Source organism: Ambystoma mexicanum, chromosome 8 (assembly GCF_040938575.1).
Source record: "Ambystoma mexicanum isolate Mex_15411 chromosome 8, UKY_AmexF1_1, whole genome shotgun sequence".
NCBI lineage: Eukaryota > Metazoa > Chordata > Amphibia > Caudata > Ambystomatidae > Ambystoma > Ambystoma mexicanum.
The window spans coordinates 724602676-724626924 of record NC_090929.1 but is presented as its reverse complement, the minus strand read 5'-3'; the positions used below and the strand labels follow the sequence as shown (position 1 = coordinate 724626924).

The following is a 24249-nucleotide window of genomic DNA, read 5'->3' as shown; positions in this document are numbered from 1 at the left end:
GTAAAACAGGGGAACACAATGTCCAACTAAGCCAGGAGAGCTGCCAATTCCTGGACACATTTTAGATTTACACTACCTAGTCCCAGAGTGGCATATTGCACTCCAAGGAGGGGAACAAAAGTATCACACAGTGATACAGTGTATATTGTGATGAATCCAAGGAGAATGTCACCTCTGCTCAAGGGGGAGCCACCCCGTTTGGAACTAGGGAGGTGAGCCCCCTAATCTTAACACTTCCTAGGAGATCTGCTAAGCTATATCCCTCTGGAGGTGACTCCCCCTTAGGGGACAGGAACACCCCAGAGAGTTGTATAAGTCCTCTCCCCCCCCAGACACTAGTACTTTTATCGGGTATGTAGACACTAGGGTATAACAATGCTTTAAACCCTTAAATAATGGCTGACTCAGCTTCTGACCCATGTTCTGCCTAATATCCATGGAAGGCCGAGACATGTCTGGGGATGCTTGTGGTCTCATGCAGAAGGGATGTGACTAAGCAGTTTGGGCTGTCCCTTTTGGGATGGGACCAAGCCTGATTGCATATGGTCTTTCCCCTTTTGTAATGGTTTGGTAGGTGAAGAACGACGATCTGAAGGGTTTCCCACACCAATGCAGAGGTTACTATTAATTCTAAACCTTCCAGCCATCACCTCTTTTATTTTAATATCCATGGAAGACAGCAGGGAAGCTGGAAAGCGAGCCCCCTGGGGGGATAGTCATTGAAGGAAAAAATGAGGAGAAAGCTTCTGTGAAGCTACGCCAAAACATCCACAGGAAGGGTGGCCTGCAAGGGAGAAAGAATGCCAGACTGAGGCGTCCGTGTCCACAGTGTGCACTATGGAAGTCCAGCCTGGTGCTGCCAAGGAGGAGCCAAAGCCATTCTGGCCGTCAACGATAGTGGAGTACTTTGGAGGACCGAGGCAAAGCAATGAGAGGCTGCCCCCACACAGAGTGAGCGGAGGAGAGAAAACACTTCCAGGCGACGAAGAGTTCAATTGACAGTTACGTAAGCCCACCATCTAGAAGTGATATCAGTGACGGAGATGGCTCCAGGAGGGCAGAGGAACTTGCTCATGACAGTCCCCGGCAGCTCAGCAAGCAAACGTGGATGGAACACCAGCATTATAGGCATCTGCTGCAGGACAACAGCAATGGCTTCAGGACTGCCCCGAGAAACACATTTGGCATGGTGTTATATGTCATCCAGGTGGCCAGGAAACGGCCATCGCTATTGGATCCAGTTCCTGGGGGAGGACCAGTGAGGGAGGATCACCTGGATGATGGGTTCTCGGGAAGTGGAAGCAGGGCACTGACGGGTGAGACGCAGTATCCCCCTTCCTAGAACACCTTTTCCCCTGCCTACCACATTGGATACTCAGACACTCTACCCCCCCTTTTCTTCCGACACAAACACTTTATTAAACCACGAAAGAGAATGGACTAACACTAGAGCCGTTTACCTGACGCATCCCAACACAAGGGTCAGGCAGAATCAGGCAATTGACCAGAACCACACACACACCTGATGGCCCTTTCCCTTCCCCACAGGGATAAAAGGTGGAGCACGAGAGCACACAACGAGCAAGACAGATGGCAAGACGAAATAGCTATCCAAGCAAGGCAGGTCAAGAGGAGGAGAAAGGCAGCGAGAACCGAAAGGGCGGCAAGAAGGGAAGCGACCTTGCCCTTTGCAACCCAGACCCGCGAAGCCTCTGTGGAAGGAATCGTAAGACCGCCAACAATAGTCAGCTTGTGTTGCAGCAGATGTCAACGGTACACAGAGCATGCCTACACTGATAATCAGAACAGGGAGAGATGTTTGCTACTGTGGTACCGGCCTTCACTCCAGAGACAAGAAAAGCCAAGTGGTTTATCACAGCCGGTGAGTTGAGGGGAGAGCAATAAGAAACAGAACTGTGTTCAACGAAAGTCGCACATTGCAAATTAAAAGAGCTGTTAACATTAAGGAAAACCAGCTGCAGAGGGGTCTGGCATCATGTGGGTGCTCACAAGAGACTCTGGTTGATCCCATGTTTGTTGAAACGACCGATACCAGAAGGCCATAGGAGAGTCCGAAGGAAAAGGTCAAAGTGGTCAAAACCCCCAGAACAGTCGAAAGTCTTTGACCCACGCGTAATTGAAAAGCTAAGGGAGCTGAACCCTGCATAGTGAGTTCAAGAGAAAGAACTGTGTGATTGGCAAAAGTTGGCAAGAGTGACCCCGACGGAGGGATGCCGAAGGAAAGGGCCGAAGTCTGAAGTCCCAATGAACAGTGTGTTGACAGGAGTGAACCCGACAGAGGGATGTCCACAGTGAACTGTTTAAAAAGACATTAAGGCTTGTGAATGCCACAGGTGAAATTGTTTTGAGAAAAAAGCCATAGTGAACTGGACAGAGTGAGGCTGATATTCGAGAGGGGTCTGAGCTCGGAAGAGGGGGACCCAGGGGAGAAAAGTGATAAAGTAACTTTTTGTTTGTTATTTTGAACATAACAGGTCCTCCGGGGCAAGAGACTTTTTTGTTGAAAAGAGACTTAACCACCAAATGTCCTGATAGCTGAAGACGGAACTGCGTCTCATGCTCTGAAGCTTGAGAGTGTGCTGTGCTCAGGAGTCCCCCCTTGTCCCGTCCTCAAAATGTGGGGAAGAGAGGCCTCGGCTACCACATCTTGACTTATCATTTTGTGAACACGTCTTTCTTTTTTGTGAACCTTATCCCACACCCTTTTTGTATTTAGCTGTAAGGATTGGCAATAGATTTTTATTAGTAATAGGCCCTTTTATTTGACAAGAAGCCACTAGGACTGCCTTATGTTGTCATAGCTTGCTCCCATCTTAGATTGAGGTTTAGATTAGGCGTTTTTCCAACCTACCTATACAGTTTAATAAACACGCTTGAACTGTGATCACTTGTGTCTGTCTTTACTTTTGCCACCATGAGCTCCTTACAGCTGGAACTCCAACCCCTGGCTGTGACCATTTCTAAGACCAACGTAGGAATCCCTGGCGGCAAGCTACTGAAAACAGCCCGGAAAAATGCCACAGGATGGAATTCCTGCCCATGCAGATGAGACCAGCAGCAGGATGAAGAAGGTCCGAAAATACAAACTAGAGCACACTTATGAGACAACAGAATGCAGCATGGCAGTTCCTGTCTCACCTTTCCTATCTCTAGCCACTACTCCAAACATCTGCATAGACTTACTGTGTCTGTGTGCTATTTTAGTTCTGTGTTCCCTTCTCTCTCTCTCTCTAATAAAAGAGCCTTCAGATGTGTTAGCTGGATAGGGGCTGACTGTTCGGCTCTGCCCCCTGGAATGCCTGACAGACTTCACATAGGACAGGGATTAACTCGTCCCTCCCTTTGGATGGTCTTCTCTCTCTCTCTGCTACACTGTACTCCCACCTTCCAGTCTCTCTTTAGTGTACAGGAACTGTAGTGTGTCTCTGCATGCAACTAGTGTAGCAACTGGTAATGGGTGCCGCTCCTCAGGATGGATTCAAGTTCTGATATGAGACGGAGGGGATGGGGAGTGGGGACTGAGTATTCCCTCTTCTTGGGTGCTGCTCTCTGTTTGTCACACCCTAACTCTGTCCCCGGTTGTAGAGTCCCTTAGCCTATCTGTTATTTACAGTATGCTTGTGGTGGCCTTGTGCGGTCGATGGAGGTCTGGCTGACTGTCTAGTCTTCCTGCCTGATTCTGGCCTCTCTATTTCCTTCTGTAGATTGTGATGGTATTCTCCCTGTAGTCCACTGTTGCATATCCACTGAAAGCACTTTGCTTTTGTGCTGGGGAGAGCCTGATTTCCCAAAACCTGTGTGGTCTCTTCTCTCCAGAAATAAGGGCTACTTCCCTTTAAAGTGCTCAGATGCAAGTTGACATCATGTGACTGTGCCCTTTCCTGAGATGGTATTAAGTGAGAGTGACATGCAGATCCTGGATCTGGGTTGAAAGCCTGTGACGGAAATATTCGAGGGAGAAAAGACAGAAGATAGTTTTTCCGAAATAACCTTCGGTCTTTTCTCCCCTAAACATTTCCGACTTGGCCCCCACCCTCAGCTCCCTACTTATCTTGCGGCCGCCGCCGACTTGCGGTGTCCCTGCATTGCCTGTTCCGTTTCACTTCTGTGATCGGGGAACCAGCGCAGCAGGGTCCTTTCCTATTTTTTGTATTTTGGCTTTTTGGGATCGGCTGCAGGGGACACACCCACAACCCCGGCTCACAATATAGTGAATAAGTGTGCGGGGGACACACTAGCAGCCCTTAGCACTGAGTGGGGGATTTGATCGAACTTTTCAGCCGTTCGGAATTTTGGAACTACCGAATTTCAGACAAATCACCCATTCAGGCTTTTATTCTCGGTCTTTTTGAATGATTCTGGAGATCCTGCCCATCAACACTCGCCTCCTTTGGTTACCTCGCTGTATGTCCTCAGAACGAAGCAACATTGTTGCAGGCTGTACACAGTAAGGATGAGTAGGGAAGATTGTAAAAAGTAAAGGGGAAGAGGAGTGGGACAAAAGGTATTTTGCTGAACCTGGAGTGGAGGCTGATGTCCAGCACATCTGGTTGCAGAAGCGGATGAGAATTCCAGACTGTTAGCTTGGACCCAGTCGTGCTGCTGCACTCTGAGGCATCGACAGGAACAATATTGGTACATTACCAGCTCTGCTTAGTAAAATGGGTTGGCTATTCCCATACACAGTATGCTCATAAAAAATAGACAACACAGAGCCATTGAATCGACTGCCAAATGTAGGTAGTCGTGAGGAAGAGGAAGCCTGCATCCTCAGCCAAAGGGGGGGGTTTGTAGCGCTTTCATAATTAGACGCTCAGGCCTTTACCTCAGGATGGCAGGCTGTTATAACCCTCCTGGAATGGCATCATCGCTAAATTACAAGCTTGCTTGCTCAGTCCTCAAAGCGGTTCAGGCTATTGTCTGACAGCTACTAAGGTTCGATATTCTCTTTATTTAAAGTGATCATTCCCAGGAGTGGGTGTTTCATGCTGTAATTTTCTTTTGATTTGACTCTGTCAGTGAGCTAGACCCATTTTGAAAGCATCTTAAATGGATTGTGTGACGATCATTCATGTAGCGTTACTTCTCCACAGGGGGAGCCCCTTTCCATGAGGCTAGGGAGGTGCGGCACTAACCAATAGTCTACCTAGGGGTAGTAAAATGTTGGAGGATCTCATGGCGAGGGACTCCTCTCCTGGGGATAAGAACGCAATTGGGAGACACAGCCCCTTTAAATCCCAACCCTGAATGCTGTTGTTAATGCCCAAATCTTTTACACGTAAGCTCCCGTCCGAACCTATTGGTTATTGTAACATTTCCAACCACCTTGATGTCACAGGTACAGGGACGAAAAAGAGCTTAATAACAGTACAGTCGAGCGGGAAGAAATCTTGATTAGCTGCTGTCAATTGGACTGACGTTACGCTAAATAAACGTGTTCTTCGTTATCTTGTGAACCGTCTGGCAGTGGTTTGTGCGGTTCTGGTATGCTTAGATCTGTTGTACATCTAGAAGGTGAGCCCAGCCAGAGGGTTGCATTGAAGCTTGTAAGGCTGAACTTGGGCTTTAGGAGACTGCAGCAAGACATGTTTCCAAAGTTGAGGCAAGCAACTGGATGCTCGAGAAGCATCTGGCCAGTCGGTTTGGAACCTGCACAGTAGACCTGGCATACGGAAAGGTGGTGGCACGACCTGTAGTGGGGGGACCGTGCGGTCCGACAACAGTGCCAAGACTGCCTACCGTACCCTACAGCAGAGCTGTATAGGAAAATGTGCGAAGAATAGGAGAGACTGTGGTGGTGTCGTGGCCTGTCGTGGGTGGACTGAGGGGTCCGACAACTGTGCCGAGACCGCTAGCAACAATTGGCCGCAGAGAGAATCAGACCGCAGAAGCAGAGGGATTTGACTCGTAACCCCTGGTGAAACCAGTGTAGAGTTCGCCGGCAGAAGGTAACGGGAGCAATATAAGTCTGGAAGGGGGCAAGGAGGACTCAAGACTGTAAATTATGAAGAAGCAATGAATCATTTTGTAGCACAGATTCCTGGGCAGTTCCACAAGCGTGTGGTGCTGGAGGGTTGAGAAGGACTCGGGGAACGTCTTTGTTGTCCCAGTGGGGGCAGAATAAAGAGTATAAAGAAAATCGAATCTGTGGAAACCTCTTTAAAGGAGTTACAAGTTTTGCTGAAAACTATAAGGAACATTGGGGTACTAGCTAAGAGAAGGCAGTCATTCTCCTAGTCTCACGAGGCTCCTGTAGTACTGTTTTGTTTGTGGGTTACTTAAGCACGGAACTATGAATTTGAGAAAACTTGGCATCTTTGGGACACTTTACATCCAGGAGAAGGGAGTCATTCTTCTGGGTCACAAGCAGAACCCAAACTTTATTATTATTTATTGCAGGGAAAGCCATAGCATAGGAGTCTTTTGATTTGGACTTTCACAGACTTCCTGACAAGAAACAGAGTTTCTTTAGTTTAGGTAGGACATCCAATTAGAGTTAAGGACAAATAGTTGTCACAAATGGTGTTGGCAGTGGGATCCTGCCCAACTGTGTCAGAAGCACAGGTATCTAATGAAGCCCTTTAATGGTTTATCTTTTTTCTTACCAACCGCAGTCAGCAGGTCAAAGTTGGCCCATATCTTTCAGTCTCTCTGGCTGTTGACTATGGGGTGCACCAGGCATCCTCTCTGTCCCATTGTTGTTCATTGTTTATATTTACCCACTGTTGAACATCTTCTCTGAGTTTGACTTATGTTATCATTCATATGCTGATGACACCCACATTTATCTACGGTTCAATCAACCATTGGATGCAATGGATCGAGTTTTATCCTCCGCAAACCTGGATGCTGGAAAACAAGCTTCAACTAAACCGATTAAAAACTGAGGTGATTGTATTCGGCTCCAAATAAAAGGTAGCAAATCCCCTATAATATACCTCATGTCCGACTCAGTTTGGGGCTCCCACAAAATTTGCTGATACAGTAAAGAACCTTGGCTGTATTTGCCAGTCTAGTATGGACTGCAACCTACATGTCAGACGATTAAATCTGTGTATTACCAACTAAAACTAATTAAGCCCCTAGTGCCTCGCATTACAGAGAAGGATTGCTCGACAGTGGTTGGCATACTTACAAACTCAAAATTGGCCTATTGTAATGCCCTTCTTATGGTCGTCCAAAGATTTCAAATACAGAGATTACAGGTTGCAAAGAACTCTGCAGTTAGGTTGTTTTTTGCACTGCTGAGGAAGTCAACTGTTTCATCTTGGCTTCCAGTGCAGCAGATAATCCTGTTTAAGGTTCTATGCCTGGTTTTTAAATGTATCCATGGCCTAGCCCCGGCATAGCTGACCTCGGTGAATTCATCGCCCGAATCGATCATTTCGATCTATGGGATAGGGCCTTTTTGGTGGTTCCCTTTGCTAAAACTGCAACATTGGGTGACGGGCGCTTCTCCTCTTTCGGCCCTTGCTCCTGGCATTCTCTTCCAACAGACCTTGGACAGATTGAATACCTATATATCTTCAGGAAGCAACTGAAAACATTTATTATTCTATAATGTGTCTTTTAACAACTAGCACAAGCATCGAGTTACAGTTCAGTGAACTAATTGTTAATTAGTTCAGATGCAGTTACTGCCGCGTCCAGATGCAGTTAATGCCGGGACTCTGCAAGGTATGCACGTTAGAAATGGCAAAATCAAATCCAATCAAATGAACTGACAAAAATTGGGGGACCCTTAGATTAACTAAGTTAACCACTTGAACCTCCAACCCTACAATAGCCTCCCCTGTGTCCGTCAGATTCGTAGTAGTCGGGACATGGTGGTTGAGGTAGGCAAACGCAAATTGATAACCACAGGCTTAATCTTGTCCCCACCGAAAGGAACATACATCAGGATTGTGCCAAAGTCTGGCTTGGCATGAAGGCATGGACTAGATGTGGTAGCAGCAGTGATCAACCCGGATTACCTGGAAGATGTCAAAATGTTGCTCCATAATAATTGGAAGAAGCCCTACAACATCAAAATTGGAGATAAAATAGCTCAGGGTATACTGGAGGGCGGCCCTCTTTCCCCAAACCTGTGGAAGTCCCAGATCAGGACATTACGGGACAGGGTACTAAGGGTTTTGAAGAAGCTGACGAACCTCTCCCTGAAGAGGTTATCCAAATGACGAGCAAAGACGTTCCATTAGTGCTAAAGTGCTGTGTCCGGTTGATGAATACACGGAAGTAGTCCCCTATCTAGCATTCGCACAACAGAATGATCCACTTTTGACCACCAAGGCTTTTCAACAGGCCATTTCCGAGAAAGAAGGCAAAGACAAGGGGGAGCCCTTCTTCTTTATAAACGAAGGTCTCCTTTACCGAGGAAATGTTACACCTTAGGGAGTATTCGAGGACCCAATTGGTGGTTCCTAGGAGTCACTGTTGCATTGTTTTAGAAATGGTGAATGCTCACCTGACATTTGGGCACTTAACTTTGCCAAGACGCATAACCAAATAATACCTAGGTTCTACTGGCCAGGGGTACATGCAAATGTTTAAAACTTCGTTGCCACATGCACACTGTGCTAAAAGACAGCTCAGGCAAATGTTCCTCTGGCCCCATTACAGCCCCTTCCATTTATAGAAATCCCATTCTCAAGAACAGGGATGGATATTGTCGGCCCATCAGAACCATCCCGATGAGGGAACCAGTATATCTTGGTCATTGCTGAATATGCGACCTGTTATCCAGAAGCATTTCCGATGAAGAGTAACACCTTCCAGCAAATACTAAAATACTTTACTTTAATAATTTATAAAGCACAACCTTGGACCCATAGGCATGAGGGCGCTGACAAAACAATAATGAAATGGGCATTGAAGCACGAAAACCAAAACAGAGAACTCAAGAGTAGAACTCCAGTGGGGCAGCCAGGAGAAGAAATCAGGTGAACATCCATGTTTTAGCTTTTTTTTAACGGTTCTAGATTATTCTGGAATCTAAGGTCAAAAGGGAGATCATTCCAGGCCTTAGGGGCAGCAAAAGAGAACGCCCCCTTTTCTGTCTTCCTGGTTCTGCATCTGGGAATCGCTAGGCGTTTTTGATTATTAGATCTGAGAGCTCTACAAGAGGCTTTTTCGACAATATGTTCATTCAGTTAACAAGGCATAATGCCAAGAATACACTTGAATGTGATCACTAGGAGGCGAAAAAACGTATTTGCGCCTTCACTGGTAGCCAGTGTAAAGCTCTTCTAGCCTGTGTGACATGATCCTGTCTTGACAGGCCCAAGATCACCCCCACAGCACCATTTCATATGACTTGAAGTCTGTTGACATTAGCTATGTTAAAACTCGCCAGGAGACTACAGCAATAATCCAGTTTGGCCCCAACTATGGCTCTTGCTAAAGTCTCTGCATTAGCCTGAGTTATGAGGGGACGCAGGTGAGCAAGAAGTTTGTTGTAATATGCAGAGGCCAAAACCAAGCTCCCTACATGGGCCTTCATGGTAAGACACTGGTCGAAAAGTAACCCCTAATGATTTGACTTTCTTGAGGGGGGGTAATCTTCACATTGCCCAATTGAAAGACATCATGGGCAGAACCCAATTTAGATAGCGAGAGCTGTGATCCGACAATCAGTAGTTCAGTTTTTAGACCTATTGAGTGCCAAACCATTCCGAATCATCCAGTTATCAATGCTGGCATAGGCTTTGTTCAATTCTACTTGGTCTCGGTCGGAAGAGCCCGACAAGGATAGGACACACTGCATATTGTCAGCAAAGTTAGTTAACCAGATGCCTTCCTGTTCTAATAAAGTGAAAAATGGGGCCATCCAGATATTGTACAGGCAAAGGGAGATGCTAGCCCCCTACGGGACACCATATTCAGTTGGTACTGCGACGGCCTCAGCTATCTCAGAGCAGACTCTACTTTCTCTGTTATTGAGAAAAGATGCAGCCCAGCGAGTAGCCGCTGGTGAAAAGTTTGCCACTTCCTCTAGCCTGGAGACCAATAAGGGATGGTCTACTAGGTTGAACGCGACTGTAAGATCCAAGAGCATAATCATAGAGGAAAGTCCATTATCCATTCACTCATGGAGCCTAGATTTTTATTCCAATAGTGCCGTCTCTATGCTATGGCCTGCTCTGAATCCAGATTGTCGGCTATTCAGTACAGGGTGATTATTTAAATGTTGGGCAATTTGCCTATATGCAACCCAATCCAGGATCTTAAGAAGGAATTATGTATTCGTAATAGGCTATCATTTAATGGCTCTCCCACAGGTAGGCCCGTTTCTTTTTAATAAGGGGGTCACCCATGATTGTTTTAGGTCATCTGGCACGAGCCCCTTCATGAGCGAGGCATTCACGAATATGTGAATTGCTGCAAGCAGGGTCGGAGGACACGTTTTTATAATAAGGGCCGAACAGGGGTCACCTCTACATCTGGTGGTTTTAAGATGAGACACTACCTCAGCCAATTCCTCGATGGAAATAGGGGAAACATTTAATTGTGGATTAGAACAGCATCGATTAAAGTACTCCGCGCCAGGCTTGCTGGGGTATGTCGTAGAGGCATCTTTCTTGAGTGCTATATCTGCTTTAATGCCCTTTAGTTTCTTAACCATAGCATCGTGGATGCTCTGGCACCATGCCGTGTCTTTCACAACGAGTCTGGTATCAGGAGGAATGGTGGACTCCTGCTCTTTTAAGATTTTAAAGAGTTCTTTGGTCTCAGATTTTGCGTTTACAATTCTATCATTAAAGAATTTTTTTTCGCTTCCCAGATAGAGGATTTATATACTCTAGAGGCATCTTCATAGGCTGCCAGGTGGCCTGGCGCAGGGTTGCCTTTCCAGCAATAGAAAAGTTTCAGCATGTTAGATTTTAATTTTTGCAGCTCTGGAGAAAACCACGTTTTTTTTTATTTACCTCAGACTGGGCTTTTCTAAGTTTCTCTGGGGCCAAGATATTGGTGATGTCCTTCAGATTGGAAATCAAGGATTTTGACATCCCCGTCACAGTATCCATGGGTGAGAAGTTAATATGGGTGCTCAACAACGGTTCAATTCTGGCATGCGTTAGTAACCCAGGGTTTCTACCAATGGAGCCAGGCATCTCCCTGTATCTAGGTTTTATAGGGAAGTCTGCCTGGATAGAAAAATGGACGAATACATGGTCAGACCAGGGACAAGGAGATACCTGTAGATCTTTAGTTACCACATAGGTGGCAGAAACCCAGTCCAACGTGTGCCCAAGGCTATGTGTTGGAACCCGGTTTCTTTGATCCAGGCCTAGGTTGGCCAAAGCCGTCTCTAGCTCTGCTCCCTGCTGGTCAGCCTTGTGTCCTAACCAGAAATCAAAATCACCCAACAGTAGAAAGCTAGAGTGCGGTTTGAGAAGGGATAATAAATGATTAGACAAAGCCGTTGTGAAGTCCTCCGTAAGGGAGGGAGGCCTATAGATCAGGAGTACATTTAGAGTAGTTTCAGCATTGAAGGCGATTTCTACCAGTAGATATTCAATACCAGCCAATATGGTTCCCGCCTTTTCCCAAACTGTAAGGGAGGATTTGAAAATCAGAGCTACTCCCCCTCTTCTACCCTCCAATCTATCCTGCATTAACATAGAATAACCTTCTGGAATTGCCAGGTTGAGGGATGGGCCGGCTGCACTGTGGGCCCAAGTTTCGGTAATTGCACTGATATCTATGTTCATGACCTCAATATAAGATGCAATCTCCAGGGCATGTTTCACCAAAGATCTCGTGTTAAGGAGTAAGCAGGTCAGTTTGTGAACTGGGGTCACATGACAACGCTCTTTCAAAATTCCTAAATTAGTTCCCTGTATAACTTGTAAAATAGAGCTTGTCTCGTCTAGTGAAGCTATGTTATGGATGGCAGTAGTCTTGCGTACAGCGGGTCTTTCAGTGAGATCATTTGGTAAAGTGTAAGGCATGAGGGTCTGATCGATAATTGGTGAATCAACTGATTGCATAAAATCCAAAGTGGGGAATTGCGCCGAAGGGCTGGACATGCCAGAGATGGTGACATTGTTTCTAGAACAATGCTGGGCCACATGAGAATCCTGCAGGTGAGCGGGAGAGGTAACCACTAAACACTTGATTGGACTCACCGATAACTGAGGGTTACTCAAGGGCTCCTGGATGGAGAAAATATTTCTGGCGGCCTCTATAGCTACTAAAACCTTGATGAGTCCCATAATCCGACTGAAACAGTCCTCACAAGCAAGGGACACACAATATTCCTGGCTTTGGTCCTTCTGGTCCTGCATGGACCGGCACAGACTGGCTTGGAACCTTCACGCCAGTGCGTTTGCGCTGGGTTTCAAGGGAAATAGGCAATCAAACTACAAGTGCTAATGGGAAGTGTAGTTTTACACCACAGAGTGCGTGCAGAGTAAAAGAGAGACTCTTGATTTAAATCGCACTTGGCTACTGGAATAACAAGATCGTTTTTATAGGGCAATGATACAAATAGAGATGCGATCTGAACAAGAGTTTTAAAATCACAAAGCAATATACCTTGATACCTTGTTTACCACAGGTGGGGTTTCCTAAGGAAATTCTAAGCAACCAAGGGAGTACATGTATGTGTAAACCAATGGCAGAAGTAAAGAAATCCTCCACATTACCATACTACGCACCTCTGTTTACCATCCACAAACAGATGGGCTTGTAGAATGATTTAATACGACCCTAAAGAATATTCTTAAGAAGCTGGTTGAGGCAGATAGCTGAAATTACAATCTAATGGTGCCTTGGGCCCTTTTAGCAATCAGTAAATCGCTCCAAGCTTCTTTAGGTTTTTTTCCTTTTAAAACTCGTGTATAGTCGGAACCCAAGAGATGTCCTAGATATACTCACAGAAACTTGGGAAGAACGTGAGGAGGCTGTCCTTCCTTTATCGCAGACGACCCAACGTCTGAAAGTACACATGACTCTGGTCCGAAACCTGGTACATAAACATCTAGAGAAAGCACAGGGAGCCCAAAAAGCATACTATGACCAGAACACAGTAAAAAGGTATTTCTCTGTTGGCCAAAAGTTCCTGGTATTATTGCCAACCTCAGAGTACAAAATGGACACGGTGGCACGGCCGGTATGAGATCTTAGAACAAACGGGGCCCGGTAACTATTGTGTGTCACAGCCAGACAGAAAACGAAAACCTCAGATTTATCATATAAATCTTTTTTAAAAATGGAAGGAAACCCTGATTGAGATAACCTCAGTACGTATGGTGGCCCTCTTGTCTGACGAGACCGCAGAATACAGTTTGATAACCCAAGACTTACCTCCTGAAAAACAACAGTATATACAAGATCTGCTTGATCAGTTCCTTGATGTATTTATTGAAGAGTCAGGAAGAGTTACGAACTTTCAACATCATATACGAACCCCTCCTAAGAAGGTAGTTAACCTTCGTCCTTATAGAATCTTAGAGCTTAGGAAGGAAATAATTCCCAGGAAAGTGGAGAAAATGTTAGAGGCAGAAATAATAGAACCTTCTGAAAGTCCTTGGTCCTCACCAATAGTCCTGGTCGTGAAACAAGATTAATCGTGGAGATTTTGTATAGATGTACAAAAATGAAACGCAATATCCCATTTTGAGAATTATCCAATGCCCCGGATCGACAATCTTATTGACAGACTGGAATCCACAGTTTTCATTTCCACAATTGATCTAAGCGCTATTGGCAGGTATCATTGAACCCCTCAGACGAATAAAAAACGGCCTTCTCCACGCCTAGAGGATTATTCCAGTTTTGAGACCTGCCTTTCGGACTCCATGGCGCCCCAGCAACTTTCCAGCGACTTATGGATAAGATATTGCGACCCTATTCCAACTTCTCTGGCGCATACCTTGATGATGTTGTGATCCATAGTCCGATCTGGGAGGAACATCTACGGCTCTTATACAAAATTGTAAGAGCCCTGAGACAGGCGGGTTTGACCGCAACCCCCAAGAAATGCCACTTACCCCAGTCGGTGGCAAGAAATCTGGGTTTCTTTGTGGAGAACGGCTTGGTGAGACCTCTAGCAGAGAAAGTTAAAGCACTTAGTTAAACACCTCTTCCTAAGAACGAAAGGGAATTAAGAGCATTTTTGGGCCTTACAGGCTATTATCAGAGGTTTATCCCGAATTATTCAAGCATTACATGTTGCCTGACCGATAACCTAAAGAATGCTGAACGGCAGTTAATCTGGCTGGACAAACAAGACCAGGCTAGTTCCATTACTCTTACACACATCCTCTGCAACAAACTGGTACTTCAGGTATCCAATTTCAATAAAATGTTTATTCTGCAGACGGATGCTCCGTGTCAGGTATGATGGTCTGGTAGTAGGTGGTCAGGTTGGAAAGGGGGTTTGGTTTGGGGGAATGTTTCTTGGTTCTGGGTGTAGGAGGGATTGTGAACGTGATAATTAATCAGATCTGAATGATATGGTGTTAAAATGCTTTTTTGGTTTATTGTTCTTAACTACTGTTCATCAGAGTGGGAGCTTCCCAAGCCAACATGGAGGAGGGGATGCTGGTCCCTGATTGGTGGCATCATGAACTTCAGACCTGTCTCAGAATTCTAAACTGCCTTTCATTGTTCACCTTCATGATGGAAGGTCCTGTCTAAGTTGAGTTCCTGATTCAAGGCCCTCAGTGAGAAGTTCAGGTGGAGGCAACTTTGAATTGTTCAATTTCAGCAGTCCAGATCTGCGTGGGACAAGCTCAGCCGATCATTTGGTGGGAGCACTGCGTATTTTCAAGCAGAGGAAGAATTAATTCAACTTAAAGGTTCTGTTTAACATTAGGTGTTTAGTTAGTAGGGTATTTAGGGTAATTTGAGAGACAAAGGAACAATCCAGCTCTAATTCTTTATTAATCTAAAACTGTTCTTCTTGAGACAGTCAAGTCCAGTGAAAACTTTCTGTTGTTTATGGGGATTTCTAAGCTCTGTAAATTGCCGGCGTTTTCACTGTAGTTAAATCGTATGCGGAGACTGAGACGCTACAATTTCGTTTCTTCAAGAAATAGCATTTCTAATAGACAAGCGGTCAATGCGCAGTTGCAAAAAGGGTAATGAACGTTGCTGCATCTTTACTGCGTAGATCGCACATGCGCGAAGGAGTACAGATTCAAAAGTGCTTCGATCGCGCATGAGCGAAGGAGAACTGTTTCAAAAGTTTGAATTGCGCATGTGCGAGGGAGTACCAAACTGCATAGACTGCGCACGTGCTAAGAAGCAATGCCGCTTCTGAATAGTTTTCTGCAAAGCTTTCAGATCGAAGCGGGCGCGCGTTGGAAAGACATAAAGAAAACGCAATCCTTTGCTAGTCGAGTCATTCGTTTTTTTTTTGGTTTTTTTAATTTATTTTTTTATTAGGTTTTTCAGAGAAACAAAAAGACAATAATAGTACATGTTCAATTCACAGTACTTCTTCATGGCATCTCGTAGTGAAAACAGCTTAGTCAATGCATAGAAAGTGCCAAATATCAGACTTGTACTTCGAGTCAACCCCCCCTCCCCCACACCTCCCCCCTTCCGCTCCTCTTATATTGCTTCATAATTGAAGGAAAAAGATAAACATAAAAAGGAAAGAAAAGAGAAACTGAAATCAACTCTGCGCCTATCATCATCAATACCTCCTCATTAGCATCGCATTAAACAGTAATCATTGTTAACATCAATCAGTGACTGGCTTCGTGGGGTCGTTCATGTGGCCTGGTTCATCGTCTGCTGTAATTGGCGTCTTTGGTTAATCCCCTAGTTCCCAGTATGCTGTGTGAAACTCCAGGAAAGGCAACCATATCATCCCAATATTTTTGCGTGATTCGTGTCTTGCAACTGTGAGGTTTTCCATTTCGTATATGGAGTGTGCTTTAATCAACCATTCTCTTTTTGAAGGGAGAACAGATGATTTCCATTTGATGGTGAGACACACTCCAGCTGCCAATAACAGATTGCGCGGCAAATGTGTTAGTGATTCATATGTTTCCTCCCCATCTGACTCGACTCCGAACAGCACCAGTGTAGGTGATAGTTCCCTGATTACTCCATCGATGGCCTGGATCTACCCCAGGACTTCCTTCCAATACATTTGTACCTTGTCACATTTCCACCATTGGTGCCAGTAGTCACAATATATTCTCCACAGCCTCTCCAGCAATAGGGGGATGTGCCTGGAAACATTTTGGATAGGCGTGATGGAGTGTAGTGCCATCTCATCAACAGCCTAACGTTGTGCATTTTATATTGCAAGGAGATGGATGAGCCCCATACCGCCCTGTATATCGCTCCCAATATCTCTGGTTGTGATGTTATTGCCATTTCCTTTTCCCATTTAACTTCTGATGGCGTACGCTGGAGGTGACTCCTAATGATTAGAGTTTTATATATTTGTGATATGAGACCCTTCATTGTTTGAGGGGTACTTAAAATGTTCTCAAATGGTGTCAGGGTGCGTTTTAGAGGGTCTCCCCACCGGGCATCATTAAGGGCGCTTCTCAGCTGAAGAAAGAGCACGGGGGGCACTTCTGCACCTTGTAGGTCACTTCTAAATTCTTCTAGGGTTACAAATGAGCCTTTCTTCCAAAGCTGTCCAGCTCGAGTAAGCCCTGCCTCATACCAATGCTGAAACCGCTGCACCCCTTGTATTAATTTGCGCATTGGAGTGGACCAGATACAACTGAGGGGGGATGGCTAGGATGTTACGCCTCGCATGGCCTGGGTTGGGCGCCAGATGGACCATAAGACTTTGAAGATGGGGTGTTCTTTTACGCGCTGCGTCATTGGAGATTGTGGGACCCATAGCCATTCTGCTAACGTGACTGGAGCAAAGATATTGTTTTCTATTGCTACCCACTGTTTTTCGGGGTTTTCCCACAAATGGTCTGGAAGTATGCAGAGTTGGGATGCCTTATAGTACTCTTCTAGGTCTGGATATCCCGTTCCTTCCGCCTCTCTAGGCAGTATTAATGTGGAGTATGGTATCCTCGGTCTCTTATCGCCCACAGGAATCTAAGTAGGATGCGTTTTACTTCTGCTAAAAAGGGTTCCGGAATGATAATTGGGAGGGATTGAAACAATAACAGGAATCTTAGTTATATGTTCATTTTTATGGTGGTGAAATGCGCGGCCCATGACATGGGCAGTGTGAGCCATCTCTTAATATCTTTTTGGATAGTATTCCACAGGGACGTGTAGTTTGCTTCAAACAGATCTGAAAGGAAGACTGTGATGTTTACCCCCAAGTACCTCACCGAGGCCGTTTGTACCTGGAAGTTCCAATTCGTCTGTTTCAGTGTCAGTAGTTCGTCATTCTTTTTTAAAGGGACAGCTCTTGTTTTTTGGAGGTTGGCTCGAAAACCTGATAGGGCGCCGTAATGTGCTAATTCCTGTAGGAATGCGGGGACAGAATCTACTGGTTGGGTGAGATACAAGAAGATGTTGTCGGCAAACATGGCTAACTTGTATTCTTTTCCTCCTCGGGGGATACCTTTGATCATAGGATTGGACCTGATGGCTTGGGCGAAGGGCTCTACTACTAGCGCATAAATGAGGGGAGAGAGCGGGCAACCCTGCCTTGTGCCTCGCATGAGGTCAAAAAGACTGGAGGAAACTCTGTTTATTGAGACTTTAGCTTGGGCTGATTTTTGTATAGGGCCTTTGCTCCTTGTATCCATGTGGCACCCAGTCCTGCCCATTTCAATACCGCAATTAGAAAAGGCCATTCTACGCGGTCAAATGCCTTTCCGGCGTCACCAGAAAGCAGAAGAGGTTCATTCCCCGCTTCTCGGAGTGTAGCCATGAGATCAAGGGTTTTTCTAATATTATCCGCCCCTTGCCTTCCTCTCACATATCCCACTTGATCTGAATGGACCTGATGGGGGAGGACCAAAGCAAGGCGTGAGGCCAGGATGCTTGATAAATCTTTGTATCTACATTTATTAAGGAGATTGGGCGGTATGAGGCACATTCCGAAGGGTCTTTACCTTCCTTGGGGATTACGATGATTATAGATTCCGTATAAGACTTAGGGGCGTGTCCCGATTCTAAGATTGAGTTGAATAATTTAGCTAGGAAGGGGGAAAAGGGTAGTGGAGTTTATTTTGTAGAAAGCTGGTGTGTATCCGTCTTGCCCTGGCGCCGAGCTCACCTTCAGGGCAGCAGTGGCTCCCTGCACTTCTTTTGCGGTTATAGGGGCATTCAGTATGGCAAGGTGGTCAGGAGGTATTGGTGGGCGGGGGAGGGTGGCTAAATAATCTTCGATGGTTAATGGGGGGCTACTTTCTTCTGCCGTGTACAGCTTTGCATAGTATCTTGAGAAGTGTTCAACAATGTCTTGTGGATTTGTGAGGGAAGAGCCAGATTCATCGTTAATTTTGAAAACTGCTCTGTCTGTCCTCTGATTTCGGAGTCTGTTCGCTAACATCGTGTGGGCTTTATCTCCCTTTTCGAAAATGTTTTGCTTAAGATATCTAAGCTGCGTGAGGGCTTTGCCGTTCCATATGTCTCTTAATTCTTCCCTAATTTTTCTTACTCTCATAATCGCCTCTTCATCACTGGTGGGGTGTTCACGCAGGGATCGCTCTAACATAGCTATGTCTGCCCTTAGTTCTTTCTCTCTCAACAATCTAAGTCTCTTTTTAGCCGCTCCCTCTGATATTAAGAGCCCTCTTATTGTGGCCTTCCCCACTTCCCTGATCGTATTAAGAGGCATATCGCCTTTGTCGTTTGTTTCAAAATAATCTGTGATGGCTTCAGACTAGGTTTCTTTGAATATTGGGTCTCTGCACAAGAAGTCATTACACCGGCACCTTCGATCGGGGGTGTGAAGGGGGCCTAGGTCTAAATCTAGGGTGCACAACTCGTGGTCCGACCAAGCTACCACTTGGATGGTAGTACCCAGAATGTCGCTTTCACTTTCTGCTCCCAACAAGAGATAATCCTGGAGAAGGTGTGGTGTGGGGGCGAGAAAAAGGTGTAAGATTTCTCCTCAGGGTGTGTGGTGCGCCAGGTGTCTATTAGGTGGTGCTCCCTTAATAGGCTAAGAAATCTATCTCCTTGGAGATTGCTCGGGGGTGGAGAGCTCTGTTGCAGCGGATGCCAGCCTCTTTCACGGTCCGCCACAACATTAAAATCTCCACCACAGACAAGGGTGCCTTCCCTCCAGTTTTCTAGAAAGTCAAACAAGGGTTCAAAGAATATGAATTGTCCCTGGTGGGTGCGTAGGCTGAGCAGAGTGTGATGTGACGGGTTCTCAATTTGCCCTCGAGTGCAACATATCTCCCCTGTATGTCTTTGTATACATGTTCTATCTGGAGTCCCAAGGATTTTCTTAACAGTATGCCCATCCTGCCTTTCTTATGGGGGCCTGGTGCCCAAATCGCTTCACCGAACCCTTTCCCCAGAATTTTCCTTTCTGCGCCACTGGTGTATTTCGATTCTTGTACAAAAAGAACATCAAGTTTAGATTGGTTGAACTGTCACGCCAGCATTGATCTTTTCTGTGGTGAGTTTAAGCCTTTTACGTTAAGGGAACCAAAGATTATGCTTTCAGGGCGGGCCATGCCCCTTGTGTGAAATTATATTTATTGCCCCCTCGCCCTGCCAGTCACCCAATTTTTTACCCCTCCCCTTAATGGTGAAGTGGTAGTTCAGTCGCAATGCTGAGGGATGTGTGCGCAGAGTTTTAACGTGGTTTATTCCTGTAGTCTTGAACGTACGAGCGGTTCTCCCCCCCCTTCCCCTACCCTCCAAACGAGAAGCTAGCAAGAGCATTCTCCTATGGGAAAGTAAAAAAACAAGAAAAACAAACAGAAAGAACGAGAAGCCCTTAATCAAGAAGGGCCACTGTGGGTGGACCCCTCTCCAGGCCTTGACCTGTGACTTAACGTTAGTGCAAGGAAGAAAAAAAAATTTCACGTGAGCAAGGAACATTGGGTCCCATTCCGAGTTTGGAGGTAACCACGCTGCTATTTGCGGCATGGCTGCCTCCAAACTCGTTCCGATTCCGCCCTGGTGAATGGTGTAATTACCGGTCCATTGCACGTTTGGAGGGACCGGTAATTCCCCATTCACCAGGGCCCTTCCCCATTCCCATTTGAGCCCCCATAGGGCTCAATGGGAATGGGGAAGGCACTAATAATGGTACCATAAATTACGGTACCGTTATTAGCACTAGAGTCCCTTTGCGGGTTCCGTCCTTAACGCCTGCTAAGGAAGGGCCCGCAAAGGAACTCGTAGTAGGGCGGAAAGGTTTTAACGGCACCAGTCTCGTTACCGGTGACCGTTAATCCTTACCGCCCTACTCTGAATGAGGCCCATTGTGTTACAAACATATATAACTTTTCTGCAGCTTGTGTAATATTCTATTAGAATCTTGTCGGCTTGTGTGATTTGGGTATGAATAAATCTCAATGGACGCTCTCGGCATGAGTGTGCTAGATACATTCTCAGGGAGTATTCAAACATATATATTTCCATTTCTGCTTTGATTGCCCCCGTCTTGGTGGTTTGCTTGCCGATTCTCTATGGGGGCCCAAGGGTTCTCTCCGACTGTCCGTGTCTGAATTTGCTGCTGGGCTTTGGAGGTGATGACAGGCCTGTAGGCTTCCTCGACAGAGGTTATCCTGAATTCCTCTCCATTGTACTCAAATGTGAGGGAGAAGGGGTGACCCCATCGATAGCGTACTCCCTTCTCTTGTAGCCAACCTGTTAGGGGGCGACATCCTCTTCTTTTGCCTAATGTCAAAGCTGATAGATCTTGATAGAGGCGGATATGTGATCCCTGAAATTCTATTGTGTCTGACTCTTGCCTTCTGCAGAATGTTGTGTCTCTGGGAATAATAGTGGCATTTGGCGAGAACTGAGCGGGGACCTTTAGGTGGGCCCCCTGCCCTGTGCACTCTGTCGAATTCAAGCACAGGAAGTGTTGTGTCGTCGTAGAGGGTCAAGATCAGAGCTTTTACCTTGCTTTCCAGGCTGGAGGGTGTTTCTCCACGTTCTTCCTCCAAACCTATTATGCGTATATTAGATTGCGCTCTCTATTTTTCAAATCATCGAGCTTGGATTCTATGTCAGGCTCCTTTTGTTCTAAATCTAGGAGTCTAGCTTCATACTGCATAGTGGCGACGTCTCACGATTGCTGATTGTTCTCGACCGCCTCTAGACGATCTTTAACTTTTTCCATCTTCGTCTGCAGGTCAGAGACTGTTTCTGTGAAGCTATTTTTCATTGATCTAATTTCCCCGAGGAGAAGGTGAATGTCTGATTTGGTTGCACTGTCGCAGTCATTGCCTGGAATATCAGAGGAGCTCTGGACTCCTGCTAATTCCATGATTCTGTTGGTGCGGCTAAACTTCCGCAAAGCGGCTAGAGCTACATTGGCAAATTTGCAGAGAGTAGGAGTGACTGTGGTGGTGGCGTGACCCGTCGTGGGTGGACCGAGCGGTTTGACAATTGCGCCAAGACCACCAGCAGTAATTGGGAGTAGACCGCGACCCCTTGCGAAAACCGGTGAAGAGTTCCCTCGGAGAAGGTAATGGGAACCCTTGCAAAACCGGTGAAGAGTTCCCTGGGAGAAGGGTCCCAGCCCACTTCCGGGAAGTACAAGTCCCGGGAGGGGGCAGGGAAGACTTAAGACTGTAAACCATGAAGAAGCAGTGAATCATTTTGTAGCACAAATCCTTGGGCCATTCCACAAGATTGTGTTGCTGGAGAGTCGAAACCCAGTGGGAGCACAATAAAGAGTATAAAGAAAGTCGACTGTGTGGAAACCTCCTTAAAGGAGTTACAAATATAGCTGAAAATTATAAGGAACATTGAGGAACTAGCTAAGAGAAGGGAGTCATTGTCCTAGTCCCACTAGGATGCTGTAGAACTCTGTTCTGTTTGTGCGTTGCTCAAGTCCAGAACCTTAATGGAACTTTTACTTTGAGAAAACTTGGCGTCTTTGGGAAACTTTACCCAATGCATTATTGTGTATTGTAGTGACAGGGATAGCATAGGAGCCTTTTGATTTGGACTTTCACAGACTTCCTGGCGAGCACCCGGGTTTCTGTAGTTTAGTTAGGGAAATCCCATTAGAGTTAAGGACAGATAGGTTTATCTTTCTTTTGAATAAATGTTTATAGCAATCATCATGGAACCAGTTGGTCACTCTCTTCATTCCTTGTTGCCACAATTGATACATCTGAATAAGTAATGTAATGGAATATGCTAATTTCTGACAGTGTATGTTCACAATGTGAGGATGTCACTCATGCCTAAAGACCACCAATATAGGTTTTTTATTAGATGTTTTTATACTATGTTTTAGCTTGTGATTTTGATGTTTTTAATGTTTATAATGTAAACTAAATCAAATATATCCATATATAATGGGATTAACATCGTAAGAGGTACTCCTATTGATGACGCTTTTGGGATATTATTACATTTTTAAAATGCCTCTTTTATTTCCTACCGCAGGGTGACAGAATAAGGCAAAGCATGTGAATCTATGAAAGATTCTACATTCTTTTTTTTATAGATTATATGTTAATTGTCAAACCATCTTTTTTTTTTTTTTTTGCAACGCATGTTCAATGCAAATTGTGTTCAAAACTGCAGGCATAGAATTACCACAACTGTTACAGGATTTCTTATCAAAAAAAGTATATGGTAGGAATCTAACATTTGCGGTTATTACATTAACACGTTTTTTGGGGGTGTATTATTCACAGGTAAAGCACTGGTCTGTGACATAAGAGCAGTCTGCACTTCGAAAGTTATATCAGAGTTTGAATAGAGATTGTGCCACGCCGCTGTTCATCTCCCTGCTACGGAAAATGCAGCCAGCACTTTCTACCGATGGCGGCACACACTGAGGCCTGTTCTTTTCTGCCACCCTTTCACTCTCTCCCCCTTTTTTCCCCTCCCACTAGTCACTCTCCTCCCACACCAACAAGTGTGGACGAGGCCCCGAACCCTTTCATCTTCCCTAGATCGACAAATCGAGTACCATTACAAATCTGGTAATAACACTTGTTATCACAGCGTTTAGAAGCCGGAAGTATTCCTCTTTAAGCTCTATAGAAGAAAATAAATTTTTGTTACTACACCAAACTCCTAGTGAGGTTGTCTGTGTCTGTATAATGATGCACTGTGCTGGTAAATAATCCAGTTAGGTTTCAAACAAATGCAATTTTATTTCAGATGACAGCTGGTTAAACATAACACCAGATCAACTTGAGCAGATGCTGCAGGAGGCAGCAGGTTTCCAGAAGTCACCTCCAGCTGCTACTGAGGAAGAGCAGAAGTATGATTTGTCAGAAGTCACAGACAGCATGAAGGCATTTATAGCAAAGGTGTCAACACATGAGGGAGCTGAGGTGCCACGGTATGCTTTTGGATTCACTACATTTCCACATACCTTGTGCATAAAGTGTTTGCCAAAGAGAATGTGACTTTTAAATTGATCTGGTTCTGTAAATGCCAGGATCAACTTAGGTCTGGGTGTTTCCTTGTGTAGTTATGTTAGTAGGCTTTTATACTGCACTCAATCATCACTCTAGTAATTTGTTTGCCTAGGCTTGTCATTGAAGTGGCATTATTTGCACCCGCCAGAGTTATAAATGAGCAAGGGAATATAAGGGGATGGGAAAGCGAAAAATAGATGCTGCAAACATAGGGAGGGAGGGAATGAACACAAGAGAGAATAATGTTTTATGGTAGCATGGGTACATGTCAGCCCTGTTAGGTGGTGCATAGTTCTGCAAGAGAGAGGTGGAATAGGTGTCATTAACTGTTATGGTACTTGGGTTATGTTTCTAAGGCAGATTTCGGAAATTGTAAGTTTGTACAGTGTAGGGCTGGATGCTAGAGGGCCTTTAGAGCATGCTTGGGCAAAAGAGCCCTTTGTTCTGGTTATCACTGTTAGGCAGAATTATATGCAGTACCCTTTGGGAACTACAAACAAACACCTATGGGGAGGTAAGAGGATTATGAGCCTTCTTCTTGGCACATCCTCTGTACTTTTTAGGCGAAGCCTAGAATAACAAACAAAACAGTGCCAAGGGGCTTGATTTGTTCCCTTTTCAATTGGTGTCCCGATGCTTGCGGCATTAATCATCAGTTACTGATCAGATTCCAAACAAATTTACAAAAAATATATATCATTTATTAGTTTTCATCATCATTAAAAAAACTTTCAGTTTGTTCACAGTCAACTTTAAA

At 45.3% G+C, this 24249-nt stretch overlaps 1 protein-coding gene across 2 annotated transcripts in view; it reads left to right on the top strand.

The window, feature by feature from the left end:
- Positions 1 to 24249, top strand: part of ECD (ecdysoneless cell cycle regulator) — a 1545240-nt gene that overhangs the window by 1178187 nt on the left and 342804 nt on the right. For both annotated transcript variants that reach the window (XM_069610537.1, XM_069610538.1), the window contains exon 11: positions 23230 to 23413. In XM_069610537.1, the coding sequence (XP_069466638.1) occupies positions 23230 to 23413 (184 nt within the window). The remainder of the gene's footprint in view (positions 1 to 23229; positions 23414 to 24249) is intronic.